The sequence below is a fragment of the Hyalella azteca genome, unplaced genomic scaffold (genome assembly GCF_000764305.2).
Source record: "Hyalella azteca isolate HAZT.00-mixed unplaced genomic scaffold, Hazt_2.0.2 contig6661, whole genome shotgun sequence".
Lineage (NCBI taxonomy): Eukaryota > Metazoa > Arthropoda > Malacostraca > Amphipoda > Hyalellidae > Hyalella > Hyalella azteca.
In genome coordinates this window covers 801,162-825,992 of record NW_025936815.1, presented here as the reverse complement: position 1 = coordinate 825,992, position 24,831 = coordinate 801,162, and the positions used below count along the sequence as shown (strand labels likewise).

The 24,831-nt window shown below is 38.0% G+C and overlaps 1 protein-coding gene across 1 annotated transcript; it reads left to right on the top strand.

Annotated features, from left to right (window-relative positions):
• The first annotated feature begins 21,219 nt into the window (after positions 1–21,219).
• LOC108679389 (adhesive plaque matrix protein-like) lies at positions 21,220–21,792 on the top strand. Its single transcript, XM_018168010.1, has one exon. The coding sequence runs from the start codon at positions 21,220–21,222 to the stop codon at positions 21,790–21,792; it is 573 nt and encodes a 190-aa protein (XP_018023499.1).
• The last annotated feature ends 3,039 nt before the right edge of the window (positions 21,793–24,831 follow it).

Sequence of the window (24,831 nt, the reverse complement as noted above, 5' to 3'; positions counted from 1 at the left end):
CATACCATTAGTACCTTGCCTGACTGCGTTGCCATACCATTAGTACCTTGCCTGACTGCGTTGCCATACCATTAGTACCTTGCCTGACTGCGTTGACATACCATTAGTACCTTGCCTGATTGCGTTGCCATACCATTAGTACCTTGCCTGACTACGTTGAGAATGGTATCCCCTCGAGCGACAACCCTTCACTCAAAAAATATAACTCAGTACTCACTGCAGTGAGTGACAGAGAGCGCATTTACTCGTCGACGAAAACATGAAGTCACGGACGTACAGACAGACGGACAGATGGACATGGCGAGCACAATAGTGCATTTTTTCCATAAATGAGAAAATGCGTTAAAAAGGGACAGTGTCATAACTTAGAAAAAACACACTTCCGTAGGCACAGCACGAGCACAGAGTGGACGCAGCGCTGATACGTCCATTCCGGGCCAAAATGGATCAGGATGACCCATACAAGGACAGAATGCGCATTGTTGTTTGTACAAAATCTCAATCATTTTTCTGAGTGTTATGGCTTCTTCCGAGACCCCCTCCTCGCTGCCAGGCTATTAAATAGCGATAACGATGATAATAATTTTATTAATAATAATAATAATAATATAATAATAATAATAATAATATTATAATAATAATAATAATATTATAATAATTATAATAATATTAGTAATAATATTAAACCGTACGTGTTAATGACGAATAAGATGTTTATTTGTGCTGTGGTGCTATTGTGCAGACGTGAATTACAATGAATTACGGTTAAATATTCATGACTGTATTTTATTATACAGGGGGAGCGCTATTGTATTCACGCACATCACAGCACGAGAAGCCAAACTTGGATTCATTGAGTAGCGCTTGCTTAAAATTCTTTTTATTTCATTTTATCTTTCTAGTTTTACTCGTAAATAAATTTGGAATTTCCTGGGCTCAGATAATTTATTCCATATGTCAAAAAGCGAGAGTTCATTTATCAAGAGTGGATTAAATTTATTTCCATGTTGGGAGCATTGGTTCGAGATCAGCGCTTTATATTTCTTAGAGTCGCCTGGCATTTAATCAAACTATCGGCATTAATATTAGAAAAAACATGTCTGTAGTTCAGATGCATTTGCTAAATTATATATGCCTCTTAAAAATGATAACCTGGATGCCGATCAAAGCTTAGCTCGTATTTCTAAACTTTTAATACGAGGTATTTCCGCCGCTGCATTGCACACGGGAAAACGCTGTCTGCACCTCATCTGGAAAGCAAAAATACGGGCGTTTGATGTCTCGCAATTGTTCTACTCAGGGGAGAGCTATAATTATTCCTTGTGACTGCATTGCAACATTTCCTTTCATTTCATTCCCTTTCATATCACTCCCCTTCATATCATTCATTCATTCATGATATGAATGAATGAATGAATGAATGATATGAATGATATGATAATGATATCCCCTTCATTCCCATTCATGTCATTCTTCTTCATATCATTAACCTTCATATTATTAACCTTCATATATTATATCATTCTGCTTCACATCATTCCCCTTCATTTCATTCCCTTTTACATCATTCTCCTTCATATCATTCCTCTTCATATCATTTCCCTCCATATTATTTCCCTTTATATTAAACTCTTCATATCATTCCCCTTCCTATCATTCCCCTTCACATCATTCTGCTTCTCATCATTCCTCTTCATTTCATTTCCCTTCATATCATTCCTTTCATATAATTCCTCTTCATGTCATTCTGCTTCGCATCATTCCTCTTCATTTCATTTCCCTTCATATCATTCCTCTTCATCGCAACAGGGAGACATCCAAAACGGAGTAATCACTTCCACTTAATACACATGGGATGAAAATCTGGCTCTCGCTTGACTAGGATTTTAATTTTAATTTTCTTTCCATCTCAATCATAAATAAAGTATGCTGATTATTTCTTCTGTCTTTACTGTTTCTTTTTTTAAATCTTAATACCTGAAAGAAGGAGCTTAAATGTGGAAGCCATCTTACCATCATCGTTGGCGTCAATTTACAGTTCGCTCTCAGGAGCTTTGATGCGGCGAAGAAGCAAAGATATCCTGGTTGAATCTCTGTTATTTTTACTGGAGCGAGAACATGGATAGCGATTAGTGAAAGCCTTTCCTGAAAATTAGGGCAATAGATAATAGGTAAGTTTGAAGAAATGAAATGACAGTTCTCTTCTTGGCAGTGCATTAAAAACTATTTCAATTTCTCGTAATGAATGAAAAATCATGATGAAATCGTAGCTATATGTATTAGTGGAAGCCTTTCCTGAAAACTAGGGCAATAGATAATAGATAAGTTTGACGAATCGAAATGACCGTTCTCCCTTTGATAGTGCATTAAAGACTTCATAAATATAACGTAGTGAATAAAAAATCATGATGAAACGTAACTATATGTATATTTTTATTCATCACTCAATACTAATATATTTTTTAGTAAATCAACCTCAAAAACTAGCATATTTTTGGTTCAATGCCCTTCATAGTCCAGTTCTAATTTTTTATACTGCCGTCTCTTGATGTGAATGTTTCATTTATAAAATAAGGTAATAGCAATAAAAAGTGATCATGAAATTATTTAGATCTCTTGAATATATCGCTTAATTCCTCAATTTAATTTTAATAATCGTGACATGACTGTTGGATACATTGTTTCTTAGCGCATACTTAAAAATCGATTCAAAATTTCCAAAAAATCTTCTTTTGTAGCCAAGCTTTCACAATTATGACTAGAAGATAAATAAAACTATATTATCATTTTATAGAGTTACTGTTTCAATTACTATAGAACAGTTAGTTTATATAGGAATTTTACTTATCATTCTCATTTAAAATGTAAAATTAAAACGGGCCAATTATCCATATCCTGAAATGGAATCTGTTGTGAGGGATAGGATTATCGATCACTTGCCTGTTAACCGTCTCCTATCAGATTGTCAACATGGCTTTATTGCCGGTAGAACCTGCACCACTAACCTCATGTCTATACGTTGAATGATTGGACTCGCCTGCTGGACGAAAGGGAGCCTTTGGATGCAGTGTACCTTGATATGGCCTATGCTTTGAAAGTGTTCAGCACGAGCAGTTGTTGCGTAAAGTGAAGTCTTTGGGAACAAAAGGAACAGAAGAAATGTACTCCAATGGATCAGAAATTTTCTAGAAGGTAGACGACAACGTGTCAGTATTCACGGAACCGTGTCAGACTGGGCATGAGTGAGCAGTGGCATACCGCAAAGTTAGCGTTCTTGGGCCTATTTTGTTCGTTGCTTTATAAACGATTTGCCAGAAGCAGTGTCAAGCGTCTGCTCGAGGAATTCTGACGACACAAAAGTTTATATTTCAGTTAAGGATGCATCAAACAAAGTGCAATTGCAAGATGAACTTGTTAGTTTAGTTGACTGGGCTGATACGTGGCAGCTGCGTTTAAATGCTGACAAGTGTAAAGTACTTCATCTCGGCAGGAACAATGAATAGCAAGAATACCGTAATAAAAAACATGGTTGCAACGAGAGAGTAATGATTGAAAAGTCTGACGTTGAGAAAGATGTGATAGTTTACATCGACGAGGAGCAGAGATTTTGTAGGCATATTGAAACGCAAGCTAATAAGACCAATGAACTACTTGAACTGATCAGACGCTCCCACGAGTTCCTAGATGCAGAAGCGATGAAGCAGTTGTTTGTTGCTGCTGTGCGCCCGAACCTAGAGTTTGGAAACGCCGTGTGGTCACCGATGCTCGTAAAGCATAAAAATTTGGTCGAAAATGTTCAAAGACGTGCAACAATTATAATTCCAGGCTTGAAGACCAAGTCTTACGAAGAAAAATTAAAGATTATGAAGCTTCCAAGCCTATATTATCGACGTCTGCGTAGTGACCTCATTGAGTATACAAATATACTCAAGGTTTATACAAGGTCCCAGAAGGATTACTAGAATTTGAAACAAGAACCAACAACAGAGGCCACGGCTATAAAGCCGGCTATAACTAGAATTCATCTACGCGACAACATTTCTTCTCGCTTCGTGTCACCGACACGTGGAAAGGCGTTCCCGATAACATCGTTGACGCTCCGAGTACGAACGCCTTCAAGAACAGACTAGATGAAGCAATGGAAAAATATATGTTCAGACTTGAAATGCCTAGAACCATGTCGATCCTGGTAGAAGTCTAGTAGCTATTTCAAATTATCGTCAATTTTGAAAAGATCTGTCAAAGGACCTGTTTTTAGATCTTCTGTGAAAAGTCACGATAAGTCAGCGCATTTCTTCAGCGCAGACATCACTGCGAAATGATTTCCTCTCCAACAAAGCTGCTAATTCTCCGTATACTTATATTTTTCTTTGTGTATATTTTTTATATGCGAATACCTCGGTTGATAATTTCTGTGATAAATTTCGCTTGTCCTGGAACCTTGTATGGATATTTTTTATTCAGCCTCTGGGCAAAAATTTACAATTTTAGTTCACTTTTTACTCTTCTTTCAGCTTGGTCGCAAAAGTGTTTTTATTTTCAAGCAGATTTAATTTTGTAAGTTCAGGAATAAAGATTCGTTCAAATATTTTGATTCTTGAACCAAAATCCTTACTTTTTTCTCCCTTTACACCAGGAAGTCAGTAGAAGCACACTGCAGTTGGGATTTCTTATACATTTTATTAAACATCGCTGTACTATTTCATTATAAAATATTATTTTACCGGTGTATCACCAATGTATTCTTTGATTCATTTAATTATAAAATTATAAACTGCATCAAAGTATTCTTTGATGCATTTCATAATTTTTCAGCAAAATATTTTTAATTATGTTTGATAATGGCATTGCATGTTGTTTTATGATGGAATAAAGTGTTTTGTTGTGCCTAAATTTTATGGACAGCGCATTCACTTTAAAAATATATTCAAAGTTTCCAAGGCGCAAAGTTTTTCAAGAATATTCGTATTGCAAGTATGGGTGTAGACGTGCCGCAAATTGAGCCGATATAGCACAGACAGCAGCGCCCGATATTCTGCCACATTTTCAGCTAGAAAATGTCAAGAATTGAGCGAGAATTGTTGAAGAATATCGCATGAATTATTTTGCTCGTGAAATTTCGGGGAGTGGAACGGATACTTCAGCACTACTGCAAATTGTGAAGGAACTAAAAACTCGATACTTGTACTCATCGTATAATAGATATAAACTCGATACTGATACTGGTACTCATCGTATAATAGATATAAACTCGATACTGATACTCATCGTATAATAGATATAAAATCGATACTAGTACTGAACGTACAATAGATATAAAATCGATACTGGTACTCATCGTGTAATAGATATAAACTCGATACAGGTGCTCAGCGTTTAATAGATATGAACTCGAACTGGTATTTTTGGTAGCACAAATGCAAAATCGATCGCCAGTTTAGAGTATCAAACATTTTCCGATGTGAATTTAAATGAAAAGTTTAAATGCTTAAGAGGCGCTTCAATAATTCAGCTACAGAGAACTTTTGAGCTGCTGGGAATTTGAAATGCATATTTGATCGGAATTTTTTATTCGTAAGCATGTGCTGGCGGTCAATACCTGGCAGCTCTTTTTCGTAATTTGAAGTGTTTATATTTTTTTATGCTATTCTAAAGTTTTTGCATAACTTCCCGCTGGCAAATAACTTTTAAATAACTGGTAAAAATTAACGGCAATTTAGCTTAATCAACGATGAAATCTTCGATGAAATCGCCTCCTCAAACGATGAAATCCCAGCGCTTGTTCAAGTGAAAGTACAATGTAGGATTTCAACGCAGCATTATATATTGGTGCCATATTAAATTTTGAGGATATGTTGAATTCCTTGACGAAATATTCCGATGATGATGCTTTGTTCTCAGCCCCTACCTTCATTTTAATCAAGAATTTAAAAGAACTTTAAAAAGCAAAGTAAATTCACCGAGCATGCATGGAAGGTACGGTGAATTTTGCTACGGCAAAAAAGACATTTCTTCATCGGTGATGTAGAGTTTACTTAGCATTTACTTTGCTACGTAATTCTTTTTTGAGTGGCGATTTAGACGAACTAAGGATAAAATTATACATCTTAACTAAAGCTACTGTACATCTTAAAAGTATACATCTTAATTAACTAGTATTGGAGTAAAACTTAATCCAGACAGTCCCAGGCCACTCGCCGCGTGTGAAGCTAGGACATCTTCTAGAAATGCGTCAACGCTGCCATGTTGAACACATCAAACGGAGCTGCAAGTTTTATAACGTCCGCGGGGAAATGTAGGACCAGGCGATGAATCAAGTTAGCCTAAAATATGATAGCACCTCCAATCCCGGAGCTTCAAAAGCCATATTTAAATATTTCACGCTGCCATGCCATGGCGTTATATGGCATACCCACCCAGCACATGTGTTCATTTTGCGACGTAGTATAGACGGGCAAAATTCATCATGTTATTTGCTGGAAAAAAGTTGAATTTTCTCGTTTTTTCTAGCTTCTTCAGAGATAGGAAGTTATTTTAAATCATATGTTATTTTAACAATATCATTCAAATGTAAACAGTCAGGGTAGGAAAAGTTTCTGTCTTGTAGCGAAATGAGCTTTTAAATCTAAAAATTTCAATTCAGTTTACACAGTAAGATCGTTTAGGCCGTACTGTGAACGGTCAAAAAATATTGCGTTCATAACGTTGTCTTTTTTCAACGTTATTGCGTTAATAACGTTGTTGGAATTTCTATGCGAAGCTGCAACACGTTACAGGCTGCAAAGAAAAACATTACCTGGAATGTCATAAAGCCATGTTTACATTTTACTTGTAAGGCTCATTATAACTCACTAAGCTCATTATAACTTCTGAAATAATCTTTAAGCCTAACATATTAATATGGCATCCCGTAATAAAGGGTCTATGTCATTTAAGTAGAATGCTCTATGCATCCAGCTACCGCAAATGAAAAGATTGGATTCTAATATTCTAATTTCTCACATTTTCTTTAATTTCTCGATTTGAGCGCTAATTTCGGTACACGAAAGAAACTTTTTTCTCACTTGCAGTTTTAGGTTCAATATTAATTATTCTTAAGTTACAAGCAACAAGGGCGGGTGTGTAGTTTTCTTAGCTCCGTACATTGTTATTTGCTAAGGCAGCATCAATCAAAGCCTACATATTAACTGACGTTCATAAAAAATTTTGGACCGAAAGCCAGATATTGAAATGCAGCTAAAAATTTCATTTCAGTGAGACTTTTTTTTAGTATACTATAGTGCATTGCACTACGGCATTGAGAAAGCTGATTTTTTACTTGGTCCACAGTTTTTGGCCTTGGAAATCATGTAATTAAATTTAGTTTCAGTCATGAACAATAATTATGAACAATAATTTTCCTCAATTATACCATTATTAAATAGATACATGACGATCACGTTGAGTTGTCGCGAAAAAAATTTATTTCACGTTGAAATATTGCTCAAATTATGAATTTGAAATCAGACTTTTTTATTTTCTGAATGCTCACTTCGCCGACACTCTCATGACTATGAAACTAAACATACCGAAATAAATTCACGTAGCCGAGTTATATGTTGGAAATCTTAAAAATATTAATGTTTGAGGAAGTCGGCATATTTATAGGCAGCCTATCCAGTCACTCGAAGTTTATGACTGGATCAATCCTCTACAATGCTTGCGAGGCGGTCGGTGAAAATTGCCCTTGGATATTCTCCAAAAAAATTAAATGACTGCTTCATTTCGATTTTCTGCCTATTTTCAATTTCAAACAATCTTAATAATTTCAATATTTTACATTGCGCACATTATCACAAAAATGTTGTACGCAATAAAATAATTACTTTAATGAGTGCAAAAATTTCAGCAACTTCAACAAGGCAGTTTCCTTTGCAATTTATAAAATTACAGACGTCATACAAATAAAATTTGGTATAAGTTTTGTACAAATATTTCAACAATATTTGGGGAACTCGAAACAGTTTGTACATTTATTCCACAAGATCGGTTGTATTTCTTTAAAAATTTCAAATTGAATTTCATCGAAGAATTTTATCGAAGAATTTCATCATAATGATGGAGCAGCTATCTAACGCACTGTCAGTGAAAATATAGTGAATTTTCATGGCTTTACTTTTCGTTTAAACTCTTATTTAATCATGGTTGATGGAGCGCATTTCCCGTCAAAGGTTATGTTAATGAGCAGAACTTCATATTTTGAGCTTCAATAATCTCGCCAAAATTCATGAACGGCGTCCGCTAAAGCAACAATGCAGTCTAGCATCACGGTTTTCCAGATACTTCAGACTTATGATATATTTGAGAAGCTCATACATTTCATCTTATTTTTTATATATTCCAGTGTGATGTGATGAAATTAACTGTTACAATTTCTAAAGCGAATGTACAGTATAGCGAGCTTAAGATGGAGCGACAGCTCATGTGACTATAGAGCATCAACATGAATGTTACAGAAATATTTTCGAATAGATTATGTAGTTTTTCATCTATGTAATACACCGCGGCGTCCTACAGCTGACCCAGATTCGGTGTTTCAGAGGAACTTTGAAGGAAAACGCATCGTTTGAAATGTTTGAATTCCATTTACGATTGGAACAAACCCTTATAATCAGGAAATGAACATCATTCCATATTTTGTGCCTGATCACACCTAATGAATGTCACAGCAGGCAAATCCTGTAATTGTTTAATCAGTAATGATGAATATTCACCAGTAATGTGTTGCAAAGCTGAATGTATAAAATTGACAAGTACTTTAATCGGTACCAACTTGCTAATCTCCCCGTTAAGTGACCAAATGTATCTACAATTTGTTTCAATTTAAACGTTGTAGAAAATTACTCACTAGTGCTCATAAAAGTATCCATTGAAAATTTTTCAAGAATCATTAACATTTCATTTTTAGATTATAACAATTACATTCAAAATTTCTATAATTTCATGGTGTCTCGTCGAATTTGGCCGTTTGCTAAATGTGATTTATTACGGAGAGCCGAGCAACGTCGCTCCCTGCAGGATTAAATGTAGGAAATATTCCTCGTGTTGATGCTTCCTACGGCGACGTCAAAATAATCAACAATATAATATATTGATATATTATAGTAAAATAATATATTTATATAATAATAATATAATATACTACTAAAATATAATAGTATAGTGGTTTCAGCATTTATTTCGATAGGTTCGCTTATTGAAGATTCTCAACCATCGAGTCATCTTGCCGATTTAAAAAAAAATCACGTATGAATTATTCGTTTAAAATTTTTCATCACGAATATCTCGCTCCTTTAACCATACGCACGTGAATTTTAAATAATGCCCCAGGTTCTTTTTGAGTGCGCACTCAACAGTTGGGTAGGAATTCTCTTTCACAGGGGAGTCGAGTTCAGATGTTTCCCCTTCTCTCGATCCCTCGTTTGGGTATTGTACTCACACGTATCCAGGGCCGAGGGGCGCGAGGGAAGTGAGGGAAGTGAGGGCTTCTGCCCCAACACTTCACCCGCTTCAACTTTAATTGGGCTGCAGAGTGCGTACGACTCGCCCCAGACACAGGGTGTCTGATGGTCGGGACACATACGGTTACAGGATACGTGAGTTATTACGGGATACATGGATTATTACGGGATACGTGGGTTATTACGGGATACATGAGTTATTACGGGATACATGACTTATTACGGGATACATGGGTTATTACGGGATACGTAGGTTATTACGGGATATGTGGGTTATTACGGGATACGTGAGTTATTACGGGATATGTGAGTTATTACGGGATACGTGAGTTATTACGGGATACGTGGGTTATTACGGGATACGTGGTATGCGTGAGGTATTACGGGATGCGTGAGGTATTACGGGATGCGGGAGGTATTACGGGGTGCGTGAGGTATTACGGAATGCGTGAGGTATTACGGGATGCGTGAGGTATTACGGGGTGCGTGAGGTATTACGGGATGCGTGAGGTATTAAGGAATGCGTGAAGTATTACGGGATGCGTGAGGTATTACGGGAAGCGGGAGGTATTACGGGATGCGTGAGGTATTACGGGATGCGTGAGGTGTTACGGGATACATGAGGTATTACGGGATGCGTGAGGTTTTACGGGATACCTAGTTTTCAAGGGATGTGTGTGGTTTTACGGTATGCATGGTTTGTTAGGGGAGAAGTAGGATTTACGGGCTACATGATTGTTAAGGGATCCATAAGATGTTACAGAATACGTAAGGTGTCTAGGGATATCTGAGGTTTCACGGGATACAATAGGAGTTACGGGATAGGATACGATAGGTGATACGGGATATCAGCTTCAATCACTGATTCATTTATATTAAAAGGTAATTTTCGGAAGTACTCAAAATATTGATGAAATAGCGAATATATCCAAGTATATTGTCTTAATCTTTATGTATTGATATTAAGAGCGAGATTTGACAAGGTGATGATACGACGTTGGCTTAATAAATTCAAAATTTTATTCTAATTAATTATTTTTAATGTGGTGAGGACAGCGCTAACTCATACGCCAGAAAAAAATACAATTTATGACGTACAAAAACACAACGATTACCAAAATAATTGCAAATAATAATAATAAATATTATTTTGCTATTTTTTCATGGAGGTAAAAATATTATGCAGTTTTTTTAGTTTTTATGTCGTTATCGCAAGTAACCATAATATTCCTACTATTAATGCTTAACTTTTAAGATTTTTTATCTTACATTATTTTTCTGGGATGAATAATTCATGTTCAAAGGGAAGGATGCTAGACAATATTCACAATGGAAAACCGTGTAAACTATATAAATTTTAATTATTAATGCACAACTGTATAAACTGTAAAAATTATTATTTCAAATGGACAAGAATGGAAAACTGTATAAATTATTGTTATAAACAAAGAACTGTATAAACTATATAAATTGTTACTTTAAATGGTCAACTGTATAAATTATATATAGTGTATATTGCTATTTTAAATGGACTCCTGCATTTATTACCATTGTTAATAAATCATCCCAAATATTATTATTTATAAATTATCATTACTACCCTGTAAAGATTCACGATAAGGCATAACTCACAATCTCTCCTCACTATCAGAGTCCCAATTACCGCCGTGGCTGCAGTCGTGGTCAGCGAATCAATTAGGAGATCCAAGCACGCCGGGCATGATTGATACGCTGCGGAATTCCAGACGGGAAAATTCGTTAGTTGCGTCGTTCTATTAATTGCGCCATAGGTTCTCTATCTATTATTTGCGCAATAGGTTCTCTATCTATTACTTGTGCCATAGGTTATCTATCTATTACTTGCGCCATAGGTTTTCTACCTATTAGTTGCGCCATAGCTTCATAGACATTAGTTGCACCATAGGTTCTCTACCTATTAGTTGCGTTATAAGTTCTCTATTTATTAATTGCGTTATCGGTTCTCAATTTATTAGTTGCGCCATAGGTTCTCTATTCATTAGCGACACCATATGTTTTCTACCTATTAGTTGCGCCATAGCTTCATTGACATTAGCTGCACCATAGGTTCTCTACCTATTAGTTGCGCCATAGGTTTTCTATCTATTAGTTGCGCCGCAGGTTCTCTATCTATTAGTTGCGCCATAGGTTCTCTATCTATCAGTTGCAACATAGGTTCTTCTATCTATCAGTTGCAACATAGGTTCTCTATCTATTAGTTGCACCATAGGTTCTCTATCTATTAGTTGCGCCACATGTTCTCTATCTATCAGTTGCAACATATGTAGGTTCTCTATCTATTAGTTGCGCCATAGGTTTTCTATCTATTAGCTGCACCATAGGTTCTCTATTAGTTGCGCCACATGTTCTCTATCTATTAGTTGCGCCGCAGGTTCTCTATTTATTAGTTGCGCCATAGGTTCTCTATCTATTAGTTGCGCCACATGTTCTCTATCTATCAGTTGCAACATAGGTTCTCTATCTATCAGTTGCACCATAGGTTCTCTATCTATTAGTTGCGCCACATGTTCTCTATCTATTAGTTGCGCCGCAGGTTCTCTATCTATTTGTTGCGCCATAGGTTTTCTATCTATTAGTTGCGCCATAGGTTCTCTATCTATTAGTTGCGCCATAGGTTCTCTATCTATCAGTTGCAACATAGGTTCTCTATCTATTAGTTGCGCCACATGTTCTCTATCTATCAGTTGCGCCGCAGGTTCTCTATCTATTAGTTGCGCCATAGGTTCTCTATCTATCAGTTGCAACATAGGTTCTNATGCTATGAGATGCTATGCTTTGTATCATTAGTTGCGCCATAGGTTCTCTATCTATTAGTTGCGCCATAGGTTTTGTATCTATTAGTTGCGCCATAGGTTTTGTATCATTAGTTGCGCCATAGGTTCTCTATCTATTAGTTGCGCCATAGGTTTTGTATCTATTAGCTGCGCCATAGGTTTTGTATCATTAGTTGCGCCATAGCTTCAGAGACATTTGTTGTGCCATAAGGAGGCAGCTCATAAGTCAGAATCCCTACACAAATATTGTGCACAACAAATGAAGACCAATTTTTATATAGCCAGAAAAAATCTAATTAAATTAAAAGGCGATAAAAATAGAGCAATTCCGACATAAAATAGCAGACTCAATAGCAATAGCAGACTCTCTAGCCAGGAGCGGCGGCGGTTTGTACTGTAGTATCGCGCGCACTACTTCTTCCGCGTCGCACTTCAAGAAAAGCAGGTTGGGAAATTTCCAAAAAATGCTCCACTCATCGAGCTATGTCCACGCGACCTCAACGGTTAGCGTCGAGTAGGGAGTATCAACAGGCGTTAAATATTTTTAGGGTATCTTATGAATGTAAGAATCAGTTAATTCTATTGTTAATTCATTTATTGAATGATGTTGAAATCATGCATCTGGAAAGTTATCGTTAATGAGAAAGCTTATGATTCGTTCGTTCGATTGCAGGTTCAAAATTCTAGGTTCGATTGCAGGCTCTGCCAAAAAAGGCATCCTAATTTAAGTTGTTAATACTGATTTGTCCATTTAAAGTTGTTAATACTTATGTGTATAGTTATCCTTCGTTCTCGGCGACTCCCTACCATGAGTCTAACCACGTGTCCTGAATTACCAGGTATGGAATTTCAGCTCCACGACAGAGTGGGCGCTGCGGTCGCTGATCATTTCTACCTTTGTATTTTTCCATGTTTTGTTTGTATGAGTTTTTGAATTATTGCCTCTCGTCGTTTTCAATTATGCCATTGGAATTACTCAGACTCGAAAACTAATGAGCATTATGAAAATTGAAATAATTAAATGATAGAGATATTCTTCACTTTTTGAGCTGTCATTAAATAATATGCTAACAATGGTTAATGAAACAAGTGAAAGTAATCATAAGAAAAGTTTATTTCGTCGATTAATTACAAATGGTACAAAAAAACAGAAATTTGGCTTTCTTCATTTAATACAATCGATATTCATTTTTGTCCATAGAGTTTCCATTTTATTGACGTCAATCAAATAAGTTCTCATTAATTAAATGTTGTAGATCGGACAGCCAGGTTGCGGCTCCGATCGCTTTATCCCTGCAATGCCTTCTACTTGTGATCGTTGTTTTGATACTTAAGTATATTTTTGCAGTTTAGTGAAATGCCTTCACTACTTCAGCTTGCGGCGGTGTGAAGTGAGGGAGTTGTTCTTACTAGTGCAGGTGTTGCTGTGTTAAGTGAGGGAGCTGTTCTTACTAGTGCTGGTGTTGCTGTGTTAAGTGAGGGAGTTGTTCTTACTAGTGCAGGTGTTGCGGTGTGAAGTGAGGGAGTTGTTCTTACTAGAGCAGGTGTTGCGGTGTGAAGTGAAGTAGTTGTTCTTACAAATGGACGTGTTCGTGCACAGCTAGTTTGATACTCAACAGCTTGCCTTTTTGGCTGCACACCCGGTAGATCATCCGACTCGATTTTTCTTTTAATTGATGAGTTTAAGATCATAGACGGCTGCTGTCTTTGGCGTTTTACTCCAAGTAACTTCTTTTGACGTTTGATTATATTTATTCGTCTCAGCTTTGTCATTCTACCAGGATCCATTATATCTGCTATTAAATGGAGGTTTGGATGTTCAACGTCCAAATAATAATAGCAGTCTTTCAATTCTGGGTCACGACAGGATGAAATTAGACGAACTTCCTCAATTGCTTGCCATCTCAAAGTCTTATTTTGCAATCTTTTTGGTTGATGCTCACTCGTTCGCTTCAATATTGATTTGGGACGAGACAAATTTTCGGGAAGGACTCCCATATTCATGGAGCGAAGTATATTGTCAAGAGATTGCAGTTGCTGCGAGTTGAGGTTGTATTGGGGTAAATAAGATTCGACGATGGCTTGCATCAGGGGCTCCATTATGCTCTCAGACATTTTTTTTTGTCTTGTGTTTGTGATGCTTCGAACAAATCAAGTGGACACAAAACTCACAGCGGGACTGCGAGATGTTGATCCTCAAATCTTGTGTCGAATGCAATCACTAAATTTCAAAGCGTGGTTTTCGTGAGTGGAGTTGGCCAATATTAATAAAGGCTCAATCCGCAGCACAACTGCTGGATTCGAATCTTCTGGAACTGGCCAACACCTTTCACTAGAACTCGGTTGCTCGGAAGTTCTCTAAACGACAAAGGAACAAAATCCACAGCGGGACTGCGAGACGTTGTTCTATGATCTGTTCTGAAGAAACCGATCAATTCAAGTTCTTGGGCACACTTTAAATTCAAGACACTGAATCACAAGTATATAACTGTGAACTCGTGGTAAGACAAGAAGTCTCTGAGCACAGACACGACGTGTTGTCACCACGGAGAGCGCGAGCAGAATGACGGCTTCGCTCCGCCCAGCCGCTGTTAGGCCTCACATGACACAATGGGACCGAGATCTGCTCTGATAAGGAAGAGCTCTGGTTTGCTACCTGCTATTGTTCTGATGGTATTTGAGCTGCGGTTCTCTGTGTTACTTCTCTGGAAAGGTCGGGTCTTGGGGCTACTTAACACAAAGAAGCTGTCTCTCTACAGCTGTCTCAGTTGAATTCACTTTGCACAATTATATTATTCCTAGCGTTTACGAATTTATTTGTTGTTATTATTGTAAATCCTATGTATAAAAAAATATTAAATTCAAATAATCGCTTCATATCAAGTTATTTTTTCAGGTCTCATATTTTTGTTTGGTTCGGCATACTTCGTTGTTTGAATATCATAATATTTTAGTCAAAAGACGAGGTTATGTAAGTTGAACAAATGTTGAACCCACGGCATCGTTCACGTCAACCACCGCGCGCTGGAAGTCGTGCTTTGGTTCCCGCGTCCCCAGCGCGGTGCAGGGACGAGTCGTGTGGTGGGGAGGGTTGGGGGGTTAGCGCGGGTGTTCACTCACTCGTCGTCCACGTGCATAGCTACCATGTTTAAAAATATCCGCTTAGTAGTAACCACTCATGCATTGATGCAAGACACAGCATAACGGAACTGGTTGGAGTACAACCCATATTGCCTAAAACTTTGTTTAAAAATCCTTCTATACGAATCCCCCTCCCCTCCCACCTGCGAATATTACCCACCAAAATATATTAAAGTTGTGATTTATCCTACGCGCAACTAATGCATACTTCAGACTTTTTGGAGATAGGAAACTAACAAAATTATTTTGAACTTATAATATATCTGCACAGTACACTATCCATGCGTAAAACTATGATTTTGTGAACGATCAGTTACGACTCATATGAGAAATTTTTTACTTTACCATATTTTCTACGAAAACACTCTCCGATCAAACGTTTTTAAATTATTCGCTCTACTTTGCTCGGGATTTAGGACAAATATTGACCAATAAACGTCACCAGTCGAAGGTCAGTTGGCCAATAACGATTATCAGTTGCGGTGCAGATAATTTCTCTGAACAAATGCTCGAAACATGGAAATAAAAGTGTGGAAAAAAGGAAAAACCATGGAAAAGCTCTTCCAGGCCGGCGGGCTTGATTGATACGCTGCGGAATTTCAGACGGGAAAATTCGTTAGTTGCGCCGTTCTATTAGTTGCGTTATAGGTTACCAATCTATTATTTTCGCCATAGGTTCCATTTCTATCAGTTGCGCCACAGGTTCTCTATCTATTAGTTGCGTCATAGGTTCTATATCTATTAATTGCGCCATAGGTTCTCTATCTATTAGTTGCGCCATAGGCTCTCTATCTATTAGTTGCGCCACAGGTTCTCTATTTATTACTTGCGTCATAGGTTGCACTAAATACTGGGGAAAATGACTAAAGTCAAGGAACGAAACAAGTTTATTGAACGAAACTCAGAAGCTGGTAAGGCTTCTGACCCAGACTCCCAGGCATCTTCCACCTTTAGTGCCACTTCACACGCCTGCAAATAGTTTACAAATGCTTTATTGACAGAATTTCAAAATGATTTTAAATTAGATAGTAAATTAGAATTCCAATTCAAACTGGTAATTGATTTATGACGTAGAAACTTTTAATTTTAAAGGAAATTGCTCAGCGATCGGAAACTAGGTTCCTTACTGAATGAGAACACGAACACTCATGGACGCGTACCGTGATCTCGCCGTGGGCCATCAGCGCAAAGATCGTGGGCCTCCCTGCAGATCTCAGCACCTCCCAAAGCCAACCGCCAAGACAGGTTTATCATCCACGTCACCACCGGCACGTGCTGCTCGTCGTGGGAGTAGCGAACGTCTCCGTGGGAGTAGGAATAACTCAGGAGACACGGCGAAGATGTACGCATCAGGTGAAATGGGCCCAGAGAACAAGGTGGTCGGGTTACGGTGGATACTAACTGAAGATACAAAAAGGAAGATGAGACCAAAATGGACAGGTCTGCACCGGATGGGATCTGAAGTTCTACTGACTGTTGATTCATTGCCGCTAGCTAGCCGTGCGGTTTGGCTGACTATGATTCGTGACTACAAGCAAATATTGCAGTCACGGTACAGTAATAATTTGGAATTCTAATTTATTACATGAGGTGCCATTTCTTAATCTAAGATCCTTAAATTGTAGAACAATTTTGTACATAGGTTCTCTATCTATTAGTTGCGCCACAGGTTCTATATTAGTTGCGCCACAGGTTCTCTATCTATTAGTTGCACCACAGGTTCTTTAGCTATTAGTTGCGCCACAGGTTCTCTATCTATTAGTTGCGCCACAGGTTCTCTATCTATTAGTTGCGCCACAGGTTCTCCATCTATTAGTTGCCCCACAGGTTCTCTATCTATTAGTTGCGCCACAGGTTCTCTATCTATTATTTGCGCCATAGGTTCTCTATCTATTAATTGCGCCACAGGTTCTCTATTTATTAGTTGCATCATAGGTTCTCTATCTATTAGTTGCGCCACATGTTCTCTATCTATTAGTTGCGCCATAGGTTTTCTTGTCAGGTGACAATATTGATACCATTTGTACCTGAATATTTCCTCATTAATATCTTCCTTGTTGAAAGATAATTTTCTTAACTTCGGCACGTTCATAAACATTTCCTTGTGTTTGCTTTCCCTGTTTATTAAGTCACGCCCTTGGTGACGTCAAATAGCGAAGCTATAAAAGCTCTGTCTCAAGCGATTAACTTCAGTCATGGGCGAGGACCGCTACGGTATACCCCTGCTCCTGTCCATGTCAAACAGGACAGTGAGGCTAGCTCAACGTCTGAGTGGAGAACGCTCCGCGGATACACTCTAGACTCATTCATTTATTCATTTCAACTGGACGCTGAAGACATCAGTGTTAAAGCTCCAACTTATAACTTAGATTATCCTAAACTGTAAGCCGAACTATAATCCTAAAAGTATATTATATATTCGTTTACGCTGTTCCTCTATATCCTCGGATCCCGCTACGACCAAACCACCCTCAGATCAAACTTAATTACGATTCAATAACGCATCGTCCACTACCAAATAATAACCTGTTACACTCTATTAGTTGCGCCATAGGTTCTCTATCTATTAGTTGCGTCACAGGTTCTCTATCTATTAGTTGCGCCCTATAGGTTCTCTATCTATTAGTTGCGCCTCTATCTCTAGTCTCTATCTATTAGTGAAAGATTATATGCAATTTCTATTTCTATTATTTACTTGATATGTTTGTCGTTTATCGGGCTCAAATCGTGGCCGCCCGTCGGTAGCACAGAGACAATACTCTATTCCAATTATTTTTTTTTGTCTATAATACGAGTGTTTGAAATATGTTATCCTCGCTGGGGAATTTATTTATTCAATTTTGACTAAAAACTCTGTCATAATGTTTCATGCTAAATCCGCGACTTCGAAGCTTCAGGTCACTACTATTATTTTTCTATATATATTTCATTATCAACTCATATTTTTGTAAGTGCACTCATAAACATTTGCTTATTTTTTGCTTGTTCATACAAATTTGAATAACTGTGTGTCAATTAAAAAGTATCAAGTTCTATTAAATCATGACATTAGTGTAGGTTAAGAAGTGATGTAATCCGCTTTGTTCAATTCCGCATCTTCATCCCCCACACGCTGTATTAATTCACTTTAACCACACTCTGAATTAATAGAGCATGCACGATTCAGAGCATTCACGAGACTAAGTGTCCGTGAACATTTCATAAATCATTAACATTTTTTCCACCCGATTATTAACTGCATGAAATTGTATCGATAATTCAGGACCCGAAACAAACGTTATTTTTTAATTTTTCTTCAAAAAAATGTTTTTATAAATTTTTGGCCAAAATACGCTCGTTTGCATCTTCTTACAGCGAAAGAGCTTCGTATAAATATACGTGAATGAATTAAGACTTGTGAAGATTAAAAAAACACATCGTTCCGAAAAGTCAGACGAACGATAATAGTGAAGAACTTTTTCTACAAAGCCGACCTTTCAATAGCCAAAGCATTTTCAGGAAGCCCTGCAGCTTAGACTGACATCAAACACGCCTTTGTTTTGCCAGCTTCAAACAACGGCCGCCCAAACAACAACTCCAAAAAAATGATGCGGAGGGCGCCGAGACTGCGCGCCTGATACTGGCAATTCGGTTAACGGAACGGCAGGCTGGGGCGGCGGGTGTTTCTGCTCTGCATTGGCAAGGCCTACATTTGCTTGTAACTTTAGCCCCACGTCTACTCGGGTGAATGGGATCTAAGGAGGGAGAGGAACTAAGTTACTGAAGGCTGGTGATGGTAGGTGGTGGTAGGTTAGTGGGACTAGGTTGCTGAAGGTTGGTGACGGTAGGTTGGTGGGACTAGGTTGCTGAAGGTTGGTGATGGTAGGTTAGTGGGAGTAGGTTACTGAAGGTTGGTGATGGTAGGTGGTAGGTTAGTGGGGCTAGGTTGCTGAAGGTTGGTGATGGTTGGTGGTAGGTTAGTGGGACTAGGTTGCTGAAGGCTGGTGATGGTAGGTAGTAGGCTAGTGGGACTAGGTTGCTGAAGGTTGGTGATGGTAGGTGGTAGTTTAGTGGGACTAGGTTGCTGAGCGCTAGTGCGGAATAATGGGACCAGGTTGCTAAGCACTGTGGTAAGATAGTGTGACAAGATTGCTGAATGTTGGTGAGGGAGTGGGACCAGGTTGATGAACATAGGGTAGGTCGGTGGGACCAGCAAGTTGCTGAACACTGCGGTAAAATAGTGGGACAAAATTGCTGAATGCCAGTGAGGGTATGAGATAAGGTTTCTAATTCTGGTGAGGAAGTGACACTACGTTGATGTACGGTAGGATAATATCAGAGGACTACGTTGCCGAACGCTAGGGTGAAAGAGCGGGATAAGGTAGCTAAATACTGTGCAGGGAGTGGTACTAGGTTACTGAAGGCAAGGATAAGATTGCCAGTCTATGTTACTAAATATTATGTGTATGATAGCGGGACTAGGTTGCTAAACGCTGTTCAGGGATTGTGACTTGGTGGCTGAACGTTTGGGTAAGATAGTGGGAATAGTTCCAAAAATCTAGTATGTCCAGGTCGCATAAGCATTTAGGATGTAAAGCATATTATGGCATTCCAAAACGATTTAATACTATCAATGATCGTTTTTTATGTACCACATTTACATATTCATGTAATGTAAATTTCTCTCATATTAGATGCCAATATTAGAACGTTTATAGTGCGTTTAGCGATGAAGCGGAGCAGCAATTTTAGCAGCAGCGGCTCTGGACCAGCAACTTTATCTTGCATATACTGTACTCTTCCTAATTTGTTTCCAGCAGATGTAAGACTTCGCGGGGGAAAAGCTGCAAGTTTTTTAATATTTTCCGCAATTGAGTGAGTTTAGAAAAAGTTAGAGGCCGGGCCTCGCAATTCACGCAAGAACTCTTGCCGAGCTGATGAGTTCATATAGAGTTATTTGTCTTGGCTGTGCCGCAACCTCTGTAATAAATCCTGTTTCTTCTTGCGCCAACATTTTAATATGAACCCACGATGCCTGCTGTACGTATTTTTACCGGGCTCAAGGTGAGCCTGTGTTCTTGATTTTAATTTAGTAAGAAAGTAAACTGTCCGTTTTTTACTTATTGGCGTTTTTTCTTATACGAATTATGTTTAATCGAGGATGGAACTAACAAGGTAAAGCAAGTCTTCCAGAGGTTCTTGCATTAACACGTTAAAAATTTATTGACTTTTCATTTGCCTTTATTGTGCACTAGCAAAATGAGTCAAATTTAGAACAGCTTGTCTCGTTTACAGATAACTATACTAATTACAGCCCCAAAGTGAGAGTGTCCTGGGATTTTTATCCCTTCAAACACCTCCTAAAATGAAGAAAAATTTTTCTTACGATCACCTAATTTATTTTCGGTGATGCTCATGGACAAGCAACCTTGTCAAGCAACAAAAACAAAAAACAAGCTACAAAAAAGGCTTATGGACAAGCAACCTTGATACAATTACTGCCAAGAAAATTTTCCAAAGTTAAAATAAATTGAAACAGTTTTATCTTCTGAGTCACTTATTTTAGATAAAATTCAGCTCCACATTTCAGTTTAGGACGTTTTCACTATATTTCGCACTACCTTTACATCAATTTCTTGTCTGGATCCACGATCCGGGCCATAAGTTTCTGAAAGGTTATGAGGAAACCGTTCCCGGTATTGTCACCTGACGCTCCATTTCTCGCTGATTTGAATTTGCATTTAGTGAAGCATCGTCGCTGGTCCCGAAGGGACATCATCCGAGCGATGGATCCAGCCGTCGTATCCTTCCCTTTTATCCTGCCCTCGAATTCTGCTCCTCGCATCCTGCCCTCGTATTCTTCCCTCGTATCCTGCACTCTTATTCTGCCCTTGTATCCTGCCCCTCGTATTCTGCCCTTGTATCCTGCCCTCGTATCCTGCCCTTGTATTCTGCCCTCGTATCCTGCCCTTGTATCCTTCCCTCGTATCCTGCCCTCGTATCCTGCCCTCGTATCCTGCCCTCGTATTCTGCCCTCGTATCCTGCCCTTGTATCCTGCCCTCGTATCCTTCCCTCGTATCCTGCCCTCGTATCCTGCCCTCGTATTCTGCCCTCGTATCCTGCCCTTGTATCCTGCCCTCGTATCCTTCCCTCGTATCCTGCCATTCTGCCCTCGTATCCTGCCCTTGTATCCTGCCCTCGTATCCTTCCCTCGTATCCTGCCCTCGTATCCTGCCCTCGTATTCTGCCCTTGTATCCTGCCCTTGTCTCCTTCCCTCGTAACCTGCCCTCGTATCCTGCCCTCGTATCCTGCCCTCGTATCAATGCTACAGCGAGCGCTATTTTCCCAGACTTGTGACTCGAGAAAATGTCTCATTTGTGATGGTCATTTAAGGGCAAATGGATGTTGGACAGAACGAGTTGTCATGAATAAATTACCTTCAACGAAAGGGAAAGCATCGCTGACTCTCTCAAAGAATTTTTTCGTAAATCATACGACCTAAATTCTGTGTTTGCGGGCTAATGAAGGCTTAATAGAGCCTCGCTGTTAGCTTGGCAATGACGCTATTTCCTCTCGAGATAATAGCTTTGTACCCTCACAATGCCCAAACAATTCAATGGTGAAACCTGCAATTTCAACGTGCAACAAGTAGTAAACGTGTTTCGACACACATTTGAGTACAAATAAATAATTCTAAGCGCACGAATATGAATTACTTTAACCTGAAAGTCCGTTATATTAACTTAATCCAAATAAATTAAGTCCAGTTTTCAAAAACATTGTCTTTGGCGTCGGTTAAACTGTTGTTTTCAATTAAAACGATATTGTTGTATTTGAACGGACCGATTTCGTCCAAATTAATTCTAAATTTTTCTCATTCAATCTTACTTATATTGAAATTGCACTAAATGTATTTATTTGTTTTGTTTAAAATCGGAGCATTCGATCTCCTTTTGCAGATTTTACAGAATTTTAGTTTTCGAATTTGGTAAAGTTTTACTATTAATACTAACTGTATTTAATGAAAATACACGCATTAACAACATGACAATTATTTAGTTAAGAAAATGAAGTCAATTCCAGTCATATGCAACAAATTATTTCCACGCTGAGATACGCAGTTAAAAACTCAACTTTGAAATCACTATTCACAGTAGATCACTGCTACTCAAAGGATCATCGGTAAAAAAAACCTTCTACCATCTATAATTGATTATTGCTCATTAATCATCGATTAATTATCAATCATTTATCATAGATCATCGATCGCGGACAAATGATCATTGAACATTCATCATTAGAAATTTAAAAGCGAAGAAAACACCACAAAAATTCAGTATAGCTCTATTGAAAACGTTTCGGAGACCAGCTCCATCGTCAGTTCGATAAATCTAGAACACAAATAAAGTCAGAAAATTTATAAAGTTCATCATTGATCATTCATTATAGATAATTGATCATTGATCATTCATCATTGATTCATGGATTCATTGGTTGGATGATTCATGTGCGGAAGTGATCCGATGGACTGGGGATGGAGGCTTCTTGTCCAGCTCCGGAGATTCAAACATCGGATGAAATTAAGTGTTCGATAGGAATGTTTTTTGGCTACCGTCTCGAGTGACTTGCTCGAGTCAGGCTGGTTAAGGTTCGCGAGTGTGTATTTTTAACAGTAAGCTTCTAATTATGAGATTGAATAAACATAATTTGCAATATTAAAACTTGCTCTGTAGGTTAAAGAGATTATGAGCATAAATTTTTAGGTCGTTTACTGTAGTTAATATTATGTAAGGAATGTCATGCGCTAATTTAGATGCATTTCTAATGAGACATTATTGTGAGTATTTCTAATGAGACGATTTCTAATGAGACATTATTGTGAGTATTTCTAATGAGACATTATTGCCAGCAGAATAACTGCGAGGTGAAAGTTAGACCTACAATCTATGCTTGAAGGCTGTTTGGGATGAGAATCATATTCATTTAAGAACAATTATAAATAGTGAGAAACGGTTTAAACAAATTTTTCTTTCATGTCTTTCATCACGAATGGCTGGTATTTACATTTTAAAGTATGAGCGCTTTCTAATAACCCATAATAGATGTGTTTCAAAACAATAAGTGAAGAGAAGAAATGGTGCAATTATCATTCACATATGTTACGATATTATGGATTCACTCATGCTAACTTTTCATGGCCAATGTATGAGACCTCGGCTCGAAAAACTCGATTGAGATTAACAATTACAGAACAATACAATTTCCAAATTTTCGTTGCAATACGCAAAAATTATTTCACTAGTTTATTAGAGGTAATAAATTAAGAAGTTTACGATGTACAGGAGCTCGTATATCTCATTCATACGTTAAAAATTACAGGTAATTTTAACCGTACACGTTAACAAAACTGCGTACAGGTTAAGTCGGTCAGAGGTTTCGCCCCCGGGGGAAGAGAAAGACCACAGTACGAAAAGAAAAATGAATATGCCTCATTGTCAAAACAGTGACATGCATTTTCTTACCCTCAACAGAGAGCAGATGTAGCACTGACACTTCCTTTTACAGGTTCAAAATAGGCCCGTATGACCCACACAAGGGCAACAATTGTATCGCAATTTGGACAATGTTTCACTCATTTTTAGCGCATTTTCTCATTTATGGAAGAAATGCACTCTTGTGCTCGCCATGTCCGTCTGTCTGTCTATCCGTCCGTCTGTCCGTCCGTCCGTGACCTCAAGTTTTCGTCGACGAGAAAATGCGCTCTCTGTCACTCACTGCAGTGAGTACTGAGTTATATTTTTTTGATTGTGAAGTTCCACCATAACCTGAGCTGTCGTGCAACTGAGGCTGAATTGGATACTCAAACGTTGTGTGCTCTACAAACACAAGCGAAATTTGACTGGTGAAATATATGCTGGACAAATTGTTGGAGTTCGTATTCCTGGTTACAAGGCCGGATTAATCAACAGCTACATCGTCAGTTAGTTGGGTCAGGTGTGTCATTTTAAGGTATTACGTTAATAGATTTTCTTATTTATGGGACCATTTTTATTTTGTGCCCATTCATTACTTGGTAAAAACTTTTTCTTCTGTCTAACATCGTTGGTTAATAACGTGAGTCACTATAGCCAATGGTGAGTTACATTCGCTTGGCACGATATTAAATTGGTGAGTTATATTCACTTTATTATATATTATAAAGGTTTTATTCAGAGTTGACTTATATTCATTTTATATAAATTCCAGTAAAACTTCTCATACTGCTATTGTACTTTACTATTGTGAATTTTGTTGACCTATCATTTTTTGCTGACCTATTACTGAATTTCGTTGTCCTCTTAAATTGTTAAGTTTATTCACACATGTTCTTGTACGAGATACGTCCACTGATTCATG

Excerpts from the sequence above, each read along its gene's own strand:
- LOC108679389 (XM_018168010.1), top strand. The coding sequence starts at position 21,220 with ATGGATCCAGCCGTCGTATCCTTCCCTTTTATCCTGCCCTCGAATTCT.